This window comes from Chaetodon trifascialis, chromosome 3 (assembly GCF_039877785.1).
Source record: "Chaetodon trifascialis isolate fChaTrf1 chromosome 3, fChaTrf1.hap1, whole genome shotgun sequence".
Taxonomy (NCBI): domain Eukaryota; kingdom Metazoa; phylum Chordata; class Actinopteri; order Chaetodontiformes; family Chaetodontidae; genus Chaetodon; species Chaetodon trifascialis.
This window is the reverse complement of record NC_092058.1, coordinates 17,834,633-17,853,005: the sequence shown is the minus strand read 5'-3', so window position 1 is coordinate 17,853,005 and position 18,373 is coordinate 17,834,633. Positions and strand designations below refer to the sequence as shown.

General features: G+C 42.7%; 2 protein-coding genes across 2 annotated transcripts; both read right to left on the bottom strand.

Annotated features, from left to right (window-relative positions):
* Nucleotides 1–3,696: 3,696 nt before the first annotated feature.
* On the bottom strand, nucleotides 3,697–10,039 carry mcrs1 (microspherule protein 1). Its single transcript, XM_070958756.1, has 14 exons — nucleotides 9,883–10,039; nucleotides 8,834–8,988; nucleotides 8,560–8,698; nucleotides 8,295–8,459; nucleotides 8,070–8,179; nucleotides 7,861–7,969; nucleotides 7,476–7,614; nucleotides 7,005–7,080; nucleotides 6,841–6,869; nucleotides 6,506–6,598; nucleotides 6,312–6,394; nucleotides 6,143–6,230; nucleotides 5,621–5,748; nucleotides 3,697–5,512 (listed from the first exon to the last, which is right to left on the bottom strand). The coding sequence occupies exons 2-14, from the start codon at nucleotides 8,986–8,988 to the stop codon at nucleotides 5,426–5,428; spliced, it is 1,401 nt and encodes a 466-aa protein (XP_070814857.1). The 5' UTR covers nucleotides 9,883–10,039; the 3' UTR covers nucleotides 3,697–5,425.
* A 1,144-nt stretch (nucleotides 10,040–11,183) lies between these two features.
* cyp27b1 (cytochrome P450, family 27, subfamily B, polypeptide 1) lies at nucleotides 11,184–17,723 on the bottom strand. The gene is made up of 9 exons (XM_070959203.1): nucleotides 17,407–17,723; nucleotides 16,121–16,311; nucleotides 15,611–15,801; nucleotides 14,499–14,699; nucleotides 13,634–13,797; nucleotides 13,383–13,549; nucleotides 13,219–13,300; nucleotides 12,908–13,105; nucleotides 11,184–12,312 (listed from the first exon to the last, which is right to left on the bottom strand). The coding sequence occupies exons 1-9, from the start codon at nucleotides 17,614–17,616 to the stop codon at nucleotides 12,199–12,201; spliced, it is 1,518 nt and encodes a 505-aa protein (XP_070815304.1). The 5' UTR covers nucleotides 17,617–17,723; the 3' UTR covers nucleotides 11,184–12,198.
* Between the last annotated feature and the right edge of the window lie 650 nt (nucleotides 17,724–18,373).

Below are 18,373 nucleotides of genomic sequence, written 5' to 3'. Positions count from 1 at the left end.
AAGGGCTGCAAAAATATCTGGGAGAATTCCTAGTGGATTATCAACACTTCGAGCTGCATTTTTACCAAATGCAAAGGATATTTTATTTCACAACCCGACTAACAAGCGACCCAAAATTTGTTCTTATTAATGAGGATTTACTAAATAACTTGTTGACCACCAATAAGGAGATGAGTTACAGCTTATAGACCATAAATCAAAGATGGCTCATTAGAAAGTGGTAACAGGGAGAGAGCAGGGCATCTTGTCACATGTTGTGCACTAGTGCACAAATAAGAAGAAGAGAAAATTTCTGCACTGGTGCACAAATGTATGATTTTTACCTGTCTCTTTAGTATAGAGTGATGAATGGTGAACTACAGACCGTGCATTTGGGACAGGTTGCCCCATCACCAGGTAAATCATCACATTAGATATCTTTAGAAAAATGTTGAAAAAAGCATTGATGAAACCAGAGAAACCAGATATAGCACTCAACATACAAATACAAAAACATCAGTCAGGTGAAAATAGGAAAAGGCTGCCGTGAATGTGACTTCTCATTTTTCTTTTAGAAAATTAGGAAACTCCAGGTACATAAAGTGGCCAGGTGTGCGAGGACAGGTCTCCAAGATTCTTGTTCAAGTCATAAGTCAGGTTTTGGACCACAGATTTGGACTCAGTGAGCCTGAGGAAGTTTTGTCACATCCAGCATTTGAGATCAGAGAAACAAACCGTGACGTGAGAAAATTCATGATTTTACCAATCAGCAGAATGTAAATTTGTGTGTCATGACAGTGGAAATCAATGTCATACCTACAGATTGATTTTACCAATCAGCAGAATGTAAATTTGTGTGTCATGACAGTGGAAATCAATGTCATACCTACAGATTAACTGACCCAAAGGAAGCATATAAATAGAAAATAGTATAGGACAAAGAATTGACCCCTGGGGGATTACCACATGAGAGGGGGCTGGGGATGCCACAAATTCTCCCATTACAACAGAGAAAGATCTGCCAGAGAGGTAAGGGCCTAGCCAGGCACGAGCAGTTTCCTTAATACATGAACCAGTTGAAGTACTTAACACAGTTTTCAAGATGATTTCTGAGCATACTGTGGTCGACTGTATCAAATGTGGAACTCAAATCGAGCAGAACTGAAACTGAATACGGCCCCAAAATCAGTTAATCATTGGTAACCTTGATAAGAGCTGTTCCTGAGTGGTGCCGGGCACTGAATCCTGATAATACTAAAATTCTCCTGTTATTCATGCGTGGGGTTAATTGAGAGGCAAGAGGCAACTCCATTACCAAGGTGTGTTCTGTTCAGTAAACATAACCTTAAAGGACTGCAGTAGTGATTTATTGATGTGAAAATCTTACTCGGTGCTCCTCTAAACAAATCTATAATGTAGCCCCTGTTGAGAAGGGAGAGATACAGAGAGAATTCCACATCTTGAAGTTATCTCACACTCGAGTGACCATGGTCCTCCTTTTGCCTCTGTCATACACACCAACATATCAGAGACCAGGAGAACTACCAACACATTCACAGGAACACTGTAAATTCAGTTTAAACAGAACAAACATTTCCCACTAAACCCGGAGGACCACAGCTCTTCAGTTTGTTCTCTGTCAATGCAACATATGACCAGCCTATGAAATAAACTTCTTGTTGAAGATTAAACCAGTGGTTCCAAATCACTGGTTTGGCTTTTGACCCCTTATGAAAAAGGTGTGTAGCTGTGTGTCCACATCACGTTTCACGTCTCTGGGTTGTCCGCAGTCCTTCAAAGAGCCATTTTCCTTCTAAACTTATCATATGATTTCATTTTAAAAAATGGTTTGAGGCCCAAAGATTTGTCTGGTAACCCCTTTGAGGTGCCCATAGGCTGGGAACCTGGACTCACCTAGTTGACTGTATGTAAAGCAGTTAAAACGAGCTCCACCAAGTGCTGCTTCCACATGGGTGCATGAGTATTCATCTGATCATGTCAGATATAATAGTCACAGGAGGAGATCATTTAGTGTGAAACGAGTACTTTTACTTTTGATGCTTTAAGTACATTTATCTAATAATACTTTAGTACTTTAAATAGGAACCTGAATGTCTGTCTTTTACTTGCAGTGGAGCAGTTTTACATTCATGTCTTGGTACTTTTATTGAAGGATCTGAATACTTCCTCCAACCAGTTTTCAGGCATTTACATCTGAAAAGCCACTGACCTGAAATTTGAGAAGTACAATATTACATAAGAAGCGTACTCTGGATTTGATCACTGTTGTGTAGAATGTGGCTTGGGGTTGTCTGTTTCCGTTGTTTAAACTTGGCCAGTGTGAGCTGTGCCATGTTTGGGGAATCTAGTCAAAGCATAACCTGTGGCCCATATTGAGTTTCTATGGCTACAACAGATTCACTAGACCGTACCGTCTGTGTTTTGATGACAATATTTCCAACATCTCTGGTATTTATTTTCACATGTGCCCTCCTGAAGCTGAACAGTAAAAGGTATCGTTGGGTATCTTAGCTGTACATGTTGTTCAGTATACCTACTGCCCTTTGACAACCTCATGACAGCTACACTGGGTGGATGAACCAGATCATACTGTTGATCACTGAAATGCTCTAAAACTCAAAAACAACTCCTTTAGCTCAGAGCTAAGGAACAGATCTGATATGGCCACAAATAAAAAAGTGTATCAACCAGACTGAGGTCAAACATTACACCTTCAATACATATTTGTTCAAGAGTAATGGCACGCAGCTCGGTGCAGCCTGTTCATGTCTAAGAACTGTGCATGCCACACAGACGCTTCTGTCATAAATGCTGTAAAGACAGGACGTTTTGATGTGGTGTTTAGGAGGAAATGTAGATTTGATGCATTTTTGAATTAAGTTGTAGAGGTAAGATCTTAAGCCCGAGGCCGAGCCGGGTCGGGCCCAAAATGTCAATTATTAACTTTGGGTCGGGTCGGGCCGGGCTTCTCTCTCTCGCTAATTTTTTTTAATAAATATATATTTATTTGAAGTCTGTAATAACCAAATACACGGCTCGGGATACGCGCGCGCTTTACGCAGCGCTCAATGCCAGATGTTCAAGAGGACGAGACCCGAGACTGAACTCCCGCACAATACGCACTTTACACCGAGATGACCGCCCTGGACCACCTACCTCAGCAGGTCTGACTTCTGCAAACAGCAGCTGGTCCAGAAACATGTATGAATGGATTCATCCGTGCGCGCAGTCTCCAGCGGAGGATTTTTAAAGTCTGTTTGTTTCCGCCTTTGGTAACGAAGACTATAGTGAACCTGCTGCGCTCTGGAGGCTTTACCCCGTGTATCTCAGATGCCCTTCCTTGTGATCTACAATGAAGCCCAGAGACCTGTGAGCACAATATCACACACAGAAATATCTTTAACAAACTTTTCCAGCGTTATTTCATTGTGTAAATGCATTTATAATGATCATAAAAATATGTAGATTATTTTAACATTAAGAAAACTTGCGATATAAAATTTCGGGTTTGTTTCGGGCTCGGGCCTGCAAATGAAGTTAATTGATCGGGCTCGGGCCGGGTCGGGTCGGGCTTTAATACCCGCGGGCCTGGGTCGGGCCGGGCTGGATTTTTTAGGGCCGATCTTACCTCTATTAAGTTGTACCCAAGTGTAGTTTGTTGGTCTTACTAGGATTTTTTTTTTTTTTTTTTTTTGTAGTAGTAGTAGTTTTTTAACTGGCCTGAGATCAGTGATTAGTATTTCAGCCTGGCCTTTTAGCTGACTGAAACAAGAGAAACAGTCCTTTACAAAACCTGAAACATGTATTTGCACAGTACTACTCGGAACATCACCTGTGTGCCACCACTGGGTTCTCTGGCACCATCTGTTGGCAAAGTGTAAAATCAAAACCGCAACAATAAACATTTAAGATCTTTTAACAATTCTTACTCGTTGATTTAAATATTAAATGTTGATAACAAATATTTCATCATCTTTTGTTTGACAGGCATTTTGTAACCTTGATTTAAACATTTTACTTATGTCCTACTAAAATGTGCCCAAGCCTCGTCATTTGGAAGAGTTCTGAACATTTTAACCAAACATTACTGCTTGAGCGTCCAACACAGAAGAAAATCCATCCATCCATTATCTATACCGCCTATCCCTTTCGGGGTTGCGGGGGGCTGGAGCCTATCCCAGCTACAATGGGCGAGAGGCGGGGTACACCCTGAACCGGTCGCCAGCCAATTGCAGGGCCACATGTAATGACAAACACGCATTCACACTCACACTCACACCTACGGACAATTTAGAGTCATCAATTAACCTAATGAGCATGTTTTTGGTCTGTGGGAGGAAGCCGGAGTACCCGGAGAGAACCCACGCATGCACGGGAAGAACATGCAAACTTCACACAGAAAGGCCCCGCCTGACCCGGGGATCGAACCGGCAACCTTCTTGCTGTGAGGCACGCGCACTACCTGCTGCACCACCGTGCAGCCACAGAAGAAAATATTATAGAAAATCAGAAATAAGTCTTTTCCTCATTATCTTCCCATCCCCAGCTTAAAAACAAAGTGACCTATTTCCAGCAAACTGCTCTAGTTTAGTGAAATGTGTCAGCTCAACATTAACTACATAAGTGAGGTCAAAGAGCCTTAACTGATCTGATTACAGGATACATGAGCTCTTAACACATTCAGTTCCACTATTCTATTAATGCACTGCTGGTCTATAGAAAACTATTAAGTGTGGGTCAATGTGAGTCATCCAAGAGACGAATTTCCTGCTTTCTTTTAGTGAAGGAAGGAGCACTCATTGGTGCTCTGTGCTCAAGCTATTTGTTCCCATTAGCTTTCATTACTATTTTCTGATTGTCGGAAAGAAAATGTAGAAAATTCACATTGTACAAAGATTCTCATATCAAAGACATACTATGAAAGATCTGGGCCACAGATAATGAGATTAATGACACCACACCTCCATGAGTGCAGACCACTTAAAGCCCCTTGAGGCAAACTGTGATTTGTGATATTGGGTAACATAAATAAAAAATGACACATGTGAAATGCAGGATTTGTTGTTTCTCATAGCACACCTCTATGTTAACATCAACAGACCGTCAGAACATCCTGTATACAAGTTTAATATTCTGAAAAAGCTTTACTACAGAATTTAAATACAATATTCTGAAAAATCTGAAAAACAAAGCTCTATCATGAGTGTCTACATTACAACATGGAAAATGTTCCAACAAGTAAAACCTGATACTATTCTGTTCCAGGATTTAACTGTAGTCTGTTTAAAATTCACATTTCTGGTTAACACAGCTGTCTGATTGGTGGCAGCACTGCTGTGCTTCATGTGAAAACTTGTTGGACACAGACGGACTGACTGGACACGGTGCGTCCTGCGTGGTCACTCTTCAGCTGGATGGCTGAAATTCACTGCTGTGCCATCTTGGCTGCTTCAGCTTTTATTAGTGAGATGAGTTCCAGGTTAATTAGAAACACAAAGCGAAGACCTGCAATCTGAACAAACAGACACAGTATGTCAGCATGTCTCATCAAGTACCACTCAAATACATCAGGGTGTTTCAATCTGAGAAACATACAACTTGGCTGACAGCCTCCACACACCTCCACCACTGAGTTGTTGTTGAGTTTCCACTTGTTGCCTGACAGGACCGGTCTGCCATCTATGTAGATGGGTCGTCTGCCCTCATTGGCGATGAAGAAGTCTCCATTATTCTTCAGTTTAATAATTCCTGTACACATCAATACATGTGATGACCAGGGGTGTCAAAATTCTCCAAATCCAAGATTCTCTTTCCATTTCAGGGTCACCATTTGATTTTCAATTGAAACGCCATTGTTAGACTATCGAGTCTTGATTTGTAAAGATCAACAGATCAAACTGTGAATTACATTTTAAAATGATTTAGAATGATGGTCTGCCATATTTTTGGGGGAATGTACCATACTAAGGCAATATAGTCAAATTTAAATAATTCATTTCAAATGTAATAATAACTTGAGGCAGGAGCTGTTGGCGGGGTTTATACTGTACTCTTTCCATTCTCCCAGCTGCTGCCAGGTACTAATAGCACATTATTTTAAAACATGTTACATGACAGCCTGACACTGTCCAAGTTTATTCACCTTGTTTTCTTGATATTTTCCAGGCAGGTCCCTCTAGCGATAGATCTACATCGATGGGTTTGTCTTTGGTCGCCCTGCCCAGTGTAATCTGTGTGAACATGAATAAAAAGGTCATTATCATCTGACTTATTAGACTTGTTTTTTTTCCAGTGTATTATATATTTCTCACCTCTCGCGATCTCATGAGGTATCGCACCATTCGTCCTCGTAAAGCTGCCAGCGTCTGGTTGTCAAAGTCGGGCATGCTCATCCCTGGTGACCCAACACACGAGCACATGTGACTTCCACCAAACTGGATTCCAACAAACAAACTTATCTATGAAAGCCATCTGCTTGTGCCTGGTGAGTGAAGGTGTTACATACCTGTGATGCTGTCTACGAGGACCTGCCATCGAGGCAGCTCCTGCTCTAACTGTCTGATCTCTCTTTTCTGGTGACGATCGGAAATCATCAGCTCTGAAAGGAAAGGCGAATATCCAGGTCAAACAGAGACACTAATCCTGTCAGAACATTTTCATTTCAGGCAATAAGCCAGAGACATTTTATAGCAGTAATAACAAATTAATGTACTTCTTTGACAATAACAAGTTAGATCATAAGTAAATCTGACTTTGACACATGGTTCCCACGGTACTGTACACAACCCAACTCATGCTGTGCACAAGGAATTATGTTCAACTCGTAATCAAGTTTCTTACCATGTTCTAACACTTCATCTCTACTCTCCCTGAGTGACAAGACACAGAAACATATGATCAGTGACAAAATGTTTGGACACCCACTAAAGTGAGGAGACTGAAAATACATTCTTATCAGCAACAAACACACGAGATGAATACTGCAAAATCAAAGAATGTCTCACTTTAACTTTACATCATCCACCATCTGCTCAGCGTCAGAGAAGTTGAGGACCTGGTCACCTTTAGGGAGAGGCTGGACTGTAACACACAATCAAAGGCAACAAGATGACTACATACAAACCGTTACACCCAGGGCATCTTCATGTCACACTAAAAAGGCTCACATACTTTTTTCCCCCGACTTTTTACATTATGACTATTCAGTTATGTAATTTCCTTCATAAATGTCAAATGTTACAGGAAGCTGGCACACTGTGCTGTATTTTCAATACAACTGATCAAATCTCATCCAGCAGGACTTAGCTGATGTTCTTATTGCCTAATTTCTACAAGATTTGGTCTTTCTTGGCTATCTTTTGTTGATTTGACTTCAAGTACAAAATGTGTCTTTCAAATTTGCCCAAATAAAAACAAAATAAATGACTAAATGCTTTGAAGCTTTATTGAATAAATGTGTAGGTAACTCAACATACCACTCTGGTCATCCAGCAGGTAGTACTGCTTTAGCAGCTGCCAGTGCACCAGCAGGCTCTTGGGGGTGCGGGATGGGTGAAAGACACCAGGGTGTTTGCTCAGAAGCTCCTGGAACACCTCTAGTTTGGGCTGACTTGTCTGTTCAATGACAAATGAAATTAAAACCTCTCCTGATGACTGCAGATGACAGTAGATGTCAAATGTGTACATTTAAGAAGTATGTTGAATGTAATGAGCTGGATAAACAAAAATGTTTCAACAGTTTATTTCTGCATTGTATTTAATTCTCACCCATCAGACATGTAAATTTAAGATGATTACATTTTATGTTAATTTATTATACTACAACAGTGAAAATGTTCCTGGGGTGACAGTTTGACTTACTGAACCAATCTTAGCCAGCAGTGCCTCCTCAGGCTGACTAAAGAGGGCTTTGCTTTGGATTGCTGCAATGGCTTCTGGGTGAAGCTGACGCATGGCCTGCCATGCAAGCCTGAACAGACAGACAACAGAGAGAATTTGATTGTCTTAAATTGGAACTAACATACAAACTTGGACAGGAAGGTAAAGTTGGTGCAGGCTGAGTCTCTTACTTTGAGATGACAGGATCATAGAGGAGAGCGTACCACCTCTCCTTAATTTCTCGCAATGTGAAACGGCAGCTGAACTTGACCCCCAAATGAACAGAGGTTAGATCTGTGGTCTAGAGACAAATATAGACTCCTTAGAACATAAACTGACAGATTCATACAAACAAAATGAGTTACATCAATTCAGAAACATTACCCATCCCTTTGGACAACTTTTATGCTACTCACCTGCAAGACTGCATTTATCAGTAGCAGGTCATCAGTGGGTTTCCATCGTCCCAAGTCTTTAGTAATATGTAGAGGCTGCTTGCTTTTCTTTACTCTTTTTGTGATGGGTGCAGGGTTTATTACCATGGCAAGAGGCGGTGTGAGAGCAGTTCCTGACTTTGTCACCTAGCAGTCACACAAGAGCATAAAAATATCCATCAAACCTATGTGAGCTCATCATCTTTGCTATGACATCCTCCCAGAACCTGTGGACTCTGTGGTCTACCTTTTTTTTCTCACTAGATGAAGGTTCGCTCCCTGAACAGCGGACAGGCTCTATGACAGGAGGGCCTTTGACTCTGCTGGATGACTTCACGAGGCTACTCTCCACCAGCTCATCGTCAAACTTCTTCCTCTTTATTGACCTAAGGAATGTATACAGTCATTCCTTAAACACCGGCAGATGAACCACAGAAAAAACAGTGGAAAATATTGCTGTGATAATAGACTGATCATTCTAATATACAGATGGAATAATGCAACATTCAAGAGGGTCAAACCTGGAGGAACTTCTGCGTTTGGGAACACCACTGCCAAACGCTTGTGTTGCTGTCCTTTTCACATCTTTCACTCCAAGTGACTCTTCATCCTCCGACCTACTCTGAGCACCGGCTACTGCCATCGGTGCACCGACCACAGGGTCACCAGCTTGCATCTGTTCAGCCACAACATGAAACACATCAGGAAATAATACATACAGATCAGAGGAGCAGGACTCACGACCTGGTGAGACTAGACATCCTTTCTGTTGCTCACTTTATTAAACCTTGAGCTTCACAGAGTTGCACTGTCCATGGAGCAGCTGATTTAGCCTTTTCCTAGTTGTACATAATTACCGCAATCCAAGAACAGTTTACTCTTTATTAAAAGGGTAACTGGCTGCAAAGGTTGTACTAATCATAAGGTGAACAGGAAGTCTGTGGATTTCCTGACAAGAGCATCTTACTTTGACGAACAGTTTCCAGCGGGTCAAATGGGTAAATAAATCAGGCATGAGTCGGCCGACGGGCATCCGTTTTGAGCAATTCATGTCAATCCTTGATAGAGCATTGTAACACTGTATGACAACAACTAGCAGCTTGACGTTAGCTAAAGTGTAAACATAGCGTCAAAGTTATACCCAGAGAGATTACGTCTCAGATTCAAGTAATACATCCACAATGTTACTTTAGAGCTCGGTGTGAGACCCATATTCAAGTAACATTAGCTAACGTTATGTTTTTTCAAGGGAGTGAGGGGGAATTGACAGGCTAATCAACTTAGCGATGCCTTTGTTTACATGTCATGCTAGCCACAGAGCCTCGCCTATTGTATTTACTATGTAATATTTAGTACGAAACCAATGGCTATGGCAAGCAAGACAGTTAATCTAGCAAATACTGCACTGACGTCTGTTAAGTTAGACACCATAATTGTATCAAAATAAGGCTGGTTTATGTTGGCTAGCTAGCCTTAGCTTAGCTAACACATCGTTCTTAACGAGAGCCAACGTTAGTTCATTAACGAGCTGGCGAACTAATATAGTTATCTACGCTGTCTTGTGACTCACCTTTCCTCGCTATTTTCCTTCACTGTGGTATCTGATCCGTTAACTAGAGTCAGTATAGTCTATTTCCGCCTTTTATAAACACCTCGTTAGCTAGCTACATGGCTAACTGGCTAGTACTACTTCAACGTATGCCTGTTAGCATTAGCTGCTCTGTTTTTCTGTTTTCTTCCCGCGAGGCTTTTATCGCGGTAGGCAAACAGCTCTACGGAACATTACTGCCCCCTCCTGGACAGTATGTGCATGTTTATATGCTGTTCACTCCCTGGATATTTGACAGCTCCATAAATCGTTTACACGAGACCTGGGTATTTGAAACGGAAGTTGTCCCTTCTCTTGTCCCTTTCCATACACAGTATGGTATTTTTGTATATTATCATGATAGCATGACTTCCTTCCTCCTGCCCCCAGTACTTCTACTACCAGTACTGCTGTCCAGCTTGATAAAAGACAATGGGGGTACCACAGGACATGTTACTGTTCGATGCTTACGGTAACGGTAGTAGTTTATTGCATTTTTATTTTATTTTTTTTTTTTCTCAACCTTATCTAATGCTTTTCACTCAACAGGAATCCAAAACCTTTCCAGTATAGTTGTATGGTATTCCTGATTGCCTTACATATTTATCCTGTAATACAAACAAAAGCAGCATTTCTCTCAACTCTACTGGTGTTTCATGGTCTATTTCTCCACAGTCAAATATTTAACTAATATGGCCTTCAGCTTCACAGTCCAAACATCCAATAAGTATAATAAACACATCTAATATACACAAGTGTGAATACTACAATAAAATGAAATCAGCAGCCTATTGCTATAAGGCATGGATTAGTTTGAATTTGGATTGGAGCTTTTAGAGCTGATGTCACATTTTAAATTAACTTCCAAAGTTAAATGACATGATTTTAGATTTGAAGTGGATCTTAAGTTTTCAGTGAAACATTATTGTTCCTCATCTGAGGGACAGGTAACTGTGATGGCTGCTGCACCAAAGCTCACACTGCACGGTCCACGTGGTCATCTCACACAGGAACTTTAGTACTCAGTTGTATTTCTTAGAAGTTATTGCCTACGTGGCTGCTGGTTGTTGACTGGCATCAAGCTAACAATTAGAAACACAGTTAGACTCAATCTGGTGCAGCTGATGGTGTTAATGCTTAAAGCAATTGCTGAATTGTAACAGACGGGATTGTTTTTTCTTTACAAGTGTGGGTGTCGTTAACACAAAAGAAACTGGTGATGTTAATGATGTAAACCAAATCTCATTGGTTCGGACAAATAAAATCAACAAACAAGCAGAAGTCCAAATCGAAACCTTTTAATGACATTTACAGTAAGTTTCGAAATGTGTTAAATTAGAATAAATACAGAGTTCAGATACTGAAGCTTATCATATTAACAAAATGATGGTATATCACTTATAGTAGCTGTAAAAAAAAAAAAAATTAAACACAGATAAATTTGCATTGTCCTGCACTGTTGAGTTGTGGCATACATTTCCATTTTATAGGGCCTGCATTTGGGATTTTGAACAGTGGCACCATGCATTCCTGCACAGCAATCATTTCTACAGCTGCCATTTATTTTAGAGGAACACATCACTGAAAGTTTTTCATCACAAACACCTGATAAAATACACTGGGATCAACATATCAAACCTCACATCTACACAAAACTCTCACAGTAACTCAACAAGCGCTGAGGATGTTAGACACAGTGTGCCATGTGCCAGTCTGAGAGCCTCCTAATACTCTTGGATAATTCAAGGCGGCGTATCTCTGACCTAGAGAGACATGTAATGTGCCTCTGAGCATGCTGGAATAACATGTACAGAAACGCTCTTGAAATGGAACATTTTGCAGGACACACAGGAAAGTATTGATGCTGCTTTAGATGAACCAGATCCAGAAAAATGTTGCAAATTCCATGAAAGACCACACACTCTGACTCACTTTGAGGATTAAACAAAAGTCTGCTGACAGTACTGAAGAGATCACCAGCCTGCTCTTGGCCTCTGTGTGAATGGTTGTGACTTTATTAAAAAAAAAAAAAAAAAGATTAAATTTGGAGTTACGCTGCTCTCCGTGGAGAGCCTCAGAGATGAGCTGTCGCTGTTCATCCTTCACAAGACAGCTTCGGCCCACTAGGTGACAGGTACGGAGGGCTTTGGCCTTTGCTGTGTGGAGAGTTGAAGGTCCGCTCTAACGTGATCCGCTACGTGCAAAAGGCTCACGGTTCCTGTGAAAACTCCGCCTGCGAGCGCTCTCTGCTGCGGAGAGACTCACGTTCTAGTTCACATAACAGCAGAGGAGAGAGGGTCATCGTTCAACAAACTGCAGGTTGATGACTTTTTCGGGGACTAGAAGCGTCCGTGTCATGGGTTTCACAGAAATCCCTTCAGGGTCCGGCTTCACGTCGAACTCCACGAGGATCTGATGAGAGCGGAGACAGAGAAAGCAGACTGACTACAGGGCTGGAGACTGAAATGAAACAAATCAAGTGCTCATCACGTGCTGCAGTAATTGCTGGGTAGTGACTCTCAGCTGAAATCCCTGGATTAAGTAATCAAATTCATTAGGAGCTGGATTTGCACAATGGCTTGAGTCCCCTTCTTTTAGTTTCTTAGGTTCTTCCGAGAAAAAATGCAGCAAGAGGATTTGTCGCAAACACTGCAGTTTCTGCCAAAGTGCATTTAATCGTAAACAATTGAAATTTAAATTTAAATAACTGAAATATTGTGCATACATGCAGCATTTAACAGACAGCGTTACAGTGTCCTCATCCTCTCCTGATATATGCTTTATATTAAAACTGATTTTCAGTATTTTCAAATATTTGATGACTGCTGAATATACACAGTGAAGACTTGTGTTCTTTTTTTACATCAGTTTACCAGCTGATGAGCACTATTTGCCAGCAAACAAGTTGCGATCTTTCTGTGTAAAACTATTGACCAGATTTGGGTCCTAATATTTTGAAAGCAAACTATCTGTTTTCACCAAAGACGATCAAATCCGGCCAACTCACCCTGGCAAGAGCGAGGTAGAGCTCCAGCTCAGCGATGCGGCGGCCTATGCAGCTGCGCTTTCCCACCCCAAAGGGCACAGAGGCGTACGGGTGATGAGTCTGGTCCTTGTTCACCCATCGTTGGGGCTGGAATTCATTCGGATTTGGAAACACTGCAGGATCCCGCGATGTTGCAAAGTGGCACAGGGTAATCAGAGTCTGGATAGGAAGATTCAAGGACATCAACATTCATATTTAGCCCAGTGCAGCAGATTTGAATGTAGTTTTTGCAGAGTGTTTTCAAAGGGCACTAATTCCCTTATCATGCTCACATTTTTAGGGATGAGGTAGCCTCCAACCAGGATGTCTCTCTCTGTGATGACTCTGGCGTTGGCAGGAATAACAGGGTACAACCTAGAAAAGAAAAATATGAGCAAACTTAGAGACTGAAAACTAGACGTCTTCAGGAAACAAGCGGAAACCTTCTGAATTATACCTCAACACTTCTTTGACTGTGGCCTTCAGGAGAGGCATGCGGGCCACATCTGCTGCCAGAGGGATGCCTCGACCCCCCAGCACACTCAGCACCTCTTCACGGAGTGAGGCCTGCACCTCGGGGTGGCGGGACAGCTCGTACAATGACCAGGACAGAGTGCTGGAGATCTGGAAAGTACACAGGAGGTCCATAAATCTGCAGGACCGACAACAGAACGAGCTGAAGAAGAAGGCCTCAGTGATCGCTCTTACTGTGTCGACTCCTGCCAGAAGCAGCTCTGTGACGTTGCTGTAGACGGTCTTCATGGGCAGCCCCGTCTGCGACAGGAAGTAGGTGAGATAACGGCCCTCCACCTTCTCTCCACGGGCGACCTTCTCTGCTTCGGCCGTCAGACGCTGGTCAATGTGACCTTTGGCTGGAGGCACACAGATTGGAGATTATGACAGTGAGGGTACAGTATGCAAGACACAGCAGAGACATCCTGAGCTCCCTGCTGTCATTTTTAGAAGGTTGAAATCAAGTTATCCTTTTTAATAAGGAACAGAAACAATGCATTAATTGCCCGTGATTATAAACTAACTTTACTCAGACACCTGACATCTGTTTTTTTAATTTGGGGGGAAACCAACAGTTTGACCAGCAGGGCTGATGTTTGCTCGCTTCAGATGATCTTGTGTGTGCGTGAGGGTTAAGGACTTTAATCTCCTGCTTCCTGATCCAGTCTGCACCAGCGTTCGATTTTGACATCTCAGATCAGGATAAGACTTAATGTACCGTGAGAGCCGGCGGGACGATAACCCAGTGCTGAGTGGAAACCAGCAGCAGCCAATAAGAACGGAGAAAGAAAATAATTACATGAAGTGTGGGAAGACATACAGAACGTTCCACCTCCATGTTTGTTTTGGTTCCACGTCGTAGTGCCAGCTTGAGTATGGACTGAAGCCTCCTTATAATATTATCTAGAGTTGGCCCCTGCGCATATGTCTTTTTATATTTGTGCATTTTAATGGATATTTTCTGATTTTATTCTCCTATTTTCTAATTTTCAAGAGCACTTTCATAAAATAAACATTTCGCTACCACTTTCCACACCAGCACCAAACTCAAACCACCCACCGAAGTCAAACATGTAGTCCCAGCACTGACAGAAGATGCTCCAGGGTTTAGGAAACAGCTGGTGCAACCAGCTTGGCATGGCCATGGTAAGTAGTGTCATTCGAAACATGGTGTTGATGGATTGGATGAAACGTTCTGTCTCTTCGGGAACAACCTGATCCAGGCAGCCAATTCTGGATTCAAACAACACTGAGGAAACGCCTGTCAGAAAAAAAAGACAGACAGAAGAAGGTAAATGAGGAGGTGAGAAAGACATGGCACAAAGCCTGACAGATAAAACCACTTCTGAGGCGTCTGAGCTTACGGCTCATTTAATCAGTAAAAATATAACCAGGGGGACCCGATCCCAAAATGAAGGGACAGAAAAATGCTTTACGTCCCAGCTTCAAGTCAACAATACAACCATTTTGGCCACGGTAGAGTTAACATTTGAGAGGTGTGACCACACAGTCACTGGACTGAAACTGTGTTTAGTCTGGGGAGATCTGGGAGAGGAACATGAATGAATGTCGCTCTCTCTCAACAATAACTGCTGAGGAGCCTCCAGGCAGGAAACACATTTCAATTTGTCACTCTGATGTGCGTATCCTCAGTTCATTTGTTGTTACAAGTATGTCGTAGCTGTGTTAAGTTAACAGCAGTTACTATTAGCGGGAAATGTTTTTCCTCAAATCTCAGTGGGAAAACCACAAAGGAAAGGCGCAGGGACGGTAACAGTACATTTACAGTACTTTACTTGAGCGGATAGATAGATAGATGTCTACCCAGTAGTACATTAGTAACAATTACCCAATATATAACAGATATACTGTATAACATTATAGAAATAGGTCATTTTGAGGACTTTTACTTGTTAATTAATAGTTCTGCATTGCAGAATTACTAATTAGACTTAATCAACACTTTTCCACCCCTGCAAAGGTGATATAAAGGTCACTTGGAATTATTTGGGCATGTCAGGCTTTGACAGGCATGTGTGTTTAAACCGTCAGTGTGATCGCATAATACTGCTTCCCGCATGTGGCTGGTCCTCATTACCAGTGTTTACACGGTGTGGTACAACATGCAGCGATGCGTGATGTTTCCACCCCTCAGTCTACGCGAAACCTTACCCTCGAGGCCGAAGCGATAGAACTCGCTTGCGATATCAGTGACGAGGCCCTGGGAACCTCTGCGAAGGCGAAGTTTGGCAATGAGGTCACCGACCACGCTGTTCAGGGTCTTATCGTAAGCTTCGACTGCCTTCGGTCGCAGCATGTGCTTCCCCAGGAGACTTCTCACCGACTGCCACTCCTCCCCCTCGCTGGGAACACACGCAGAGCAAAATGAACAAAGACGCATGTTAGTACAGCATCTGTGCACACAGTTCAGCTGTACTGCTGCATTAAAAAGCTTTAGTGCACTTCAGTCTGAATCAGCATAGAACTTAAGGTAAATATTATATTAAGGTAAACACATGTTTTAAAGTCTTGTAAGCCTGAGCGAGTGAGCTGAGAACAGCTGTCTCACCTTTGATTTGAATGAGCAGGTTGTGTCTTCATTTCCAGTTACTGTAACATTATTATCATGTTCTGATGAGAACAAAGAGGACGAAGAAGAGGAAAGGTCTGAATGGTACTCACGATGTCAGGAGTCCATAGTGATGTCCTCTGAGCTTCCTGTAGTCCTTCCAGGAGGAGAGGTCAGAGCGCATGGGTTGCTGGCCCTCCTGCCTCAGGACCTGCTCAATGAGCGCCGGATCGGCCACGTGGACGGTCAGGATGGGGCCGAAGCTCGCCTTCCACATGGGCCCGTATCGCTGCACTCCTTCCAGCTGGGACATGAGAGAGAGGGGTGACCTTGTAAAAACCTGCAGGCTGTGAGATGATTGACATCACCTTTGGATGCACTCTGCTAGAGTTTGAAGAAATGAAGGCGCCTGCAGGCTTTTCTGATCCACTAACGATTACATCATTTTCACTGAATACACATATGTTGATGGGCGCAGTTTGGCCGGCCAAGTCTCCTCGTGTGCTTGGCCACAGCTAAATTAATTTACCTCACAGCAGACTAGCAGACATAAACTCTTAGATACTTTTTAAATCTTACAAATCAGTTGATCAACAAAAACCTCCATCTTATTTCACCTCAAAAGGTGAATTCAGATGAAAGTCTCCCTCCAGTGAAAAATGTCTTTTGCTCATTGTCACTTCAGAATGATTTTAAGTGCAGAGTTTGACACTAAAAGGATCTTTTTCTCACAGTTAATCTGCTGAGGGGGGGGAGTTCCTCTGCGCTCACCTTTAAGACAAGCAAGACATGTAATTTTGTGACATCACAGCCAGCGTGGAAGCCAATCACAGTCCAGTATATGACTTACACAAGTGAGGTCTCTGCACACGCTGTGTACAGTTCAGTGGACATGTCTGAAATGGGACACATCTTGAGTCCAGTGAACAGACATTATTTGCATGTTCATAGATTCTGGATTTTTCAGAGGGGCAGAGGGAGCCGCCTTGATGTGTTTTTGACAACTGTTAACCAGGAAACTGAACTTTGTGGAAAAAATCAGCACACAATTTATTAATAAAATGAAATTTGAAATGTCTTAAAAGATGTCTGGAGGGAACCTTTAAGCCAGTTTCACAGTAATAATAAAAATAATCACAAAAAGTTATTGACCAACTCTCATTTTTACCTTTAATTATAATTTTTTCACCTTGCATCCATCTATGGGCAGCCCATGGTGTTTTCAGAAACGCATTCATTCCGTCTTCTTTGAGCCTCCCGTGCATCAATATTTCTTATCATTGTCCCCCATATATAAAATGCATGCATTTATATTAAATATGCAAGTATTGTTAATATTTATGTATTTTGCAGTGTTTCACCTCCTCTTTAACTCAATCGCTGCTGAACTTCATCGTACCTGTAACTCGTGCAGCCGTGCCAGCCCCCGTTTGGCGAACAAGTCCCAGGCGAAGCTGGCGACCGACGGTCCGGGCATGTCGTCCAGAGCCCTCACAGCCTCGGCCCCCTGCCACCTCTCAGCCCACCTCTCCATCCACTTGACCAGGGGGAAGGCGCTCCGGCCGGACACTCTGAGAGCTTGCTGCAGCATCCTTCTCACAAAGATCATGAAGCGCTGGCCGGACGCGGCTCTCCTGGAGGTCGGAGCTCATTTTCATTTCCCGGACCGGAGGCCGTATTTATAACGCGCGACCTGCTCCTCGAACCCGCGGAGATAAAGCTGAAAATTTTATTATTTTGGGCCAATCGTGAGGTGTAAAAGCAGCGTAGGCCCCGCCCCGCCTGGACGGGACTGTGAAGGCGTGAGGCGAGAGGAAGGTGCGTCCAATCAGAGAGCTGAGCTCAGACCATCCCAGGCGCGGCACACGTGGAGGTCCTGGATAAATAATACATGACTTCTCTCGAACTGCTCGGGCTTATCCCCCCACCCCAGCGGCCGTCAGCCACCCCTGATAATGCAGCAGACTATCTCCAGCGGTCACGCACTTGTGGAAATGGTGTCTTGTGTGCTTAGAAAATCAGTGAAGGTCAGTGTTTTTATAGATCCAGCATATATAGGCCAGCCGAAAGCACCAATAGTTCAATAAATAGGTAGAAAATGACACAAATTACGGAAATTACACATTCCTATCACACCTACACATGCAGAGGTTTGCAGAAGGTCTGAATTAACGGGGACGTGAACGTTATTAGGTGCTGAACATAAGAAAATAGGGCGGGGGCAGCAGTGGCTTTTTCAGACCTGGTTGCGCTTTGTTTACCCAGATATGATCATTCTTTTGCTGACACTGTAAGTTTCCCAGCGAGGGAGAAAATCCTGACCTGATTCCGTTTGCTGGAATTTGTCCCAAGCTCCATGTGTGCGG

What these genes read in the sequence shown, in the direction of transcription:
- mcrs1 (XM_070958756.1), bottom strand. Translation starts at nt 8,988, where the DNA reads ATGCAAGCTGGTGACCCTGTGGTCGGTGCACCGATGGCAGTAGCCGGT. An exon ending in TGATAAATGCAGTCTTGCAG is followed by an intron (nt 8,180 to 8,294) that starts GTGAGTAGCATA and finishes ATTTGTCTCTAG; the next exon opens with ACCACAGATCTAACCTCTGT. An exon ending in TATGATCCTGTCATCTCAAA is followed by an intron (nt 7,970 to 8,069) that starts GTAAGAGACTCA and finishes CTGTCTGTTCAG; the next exon opens with GCTTGCATGGCAGGCCATGC.
- cyp27b1 (XM_070959203.1), bottom strand. Translation starts at nt 17,616, where the DNA reads ATGATCTTTGTGAGAAGGATGCTGCAGCAAGCTCTCAGAGTGTCCGGC. An exon ending in CTATCGCTTCGGCCTCGAGG is followed by an intron (nt 14,700 to 15,610) that starts GTAAGGTTTCGC and finishes TTTTTCTGACAG; the next exon opens with GCGTTTCCTCAGTGTTGTTT. An exon ending in GGACTACATGTTTGACTTCG is followed by an intron (nt 13,798 to 14,498) that starts GTGGGTGGTTTG and finishes GTGTGCCTCCAG; the next exon opens with CCAAAGGTCACATTGACCAG.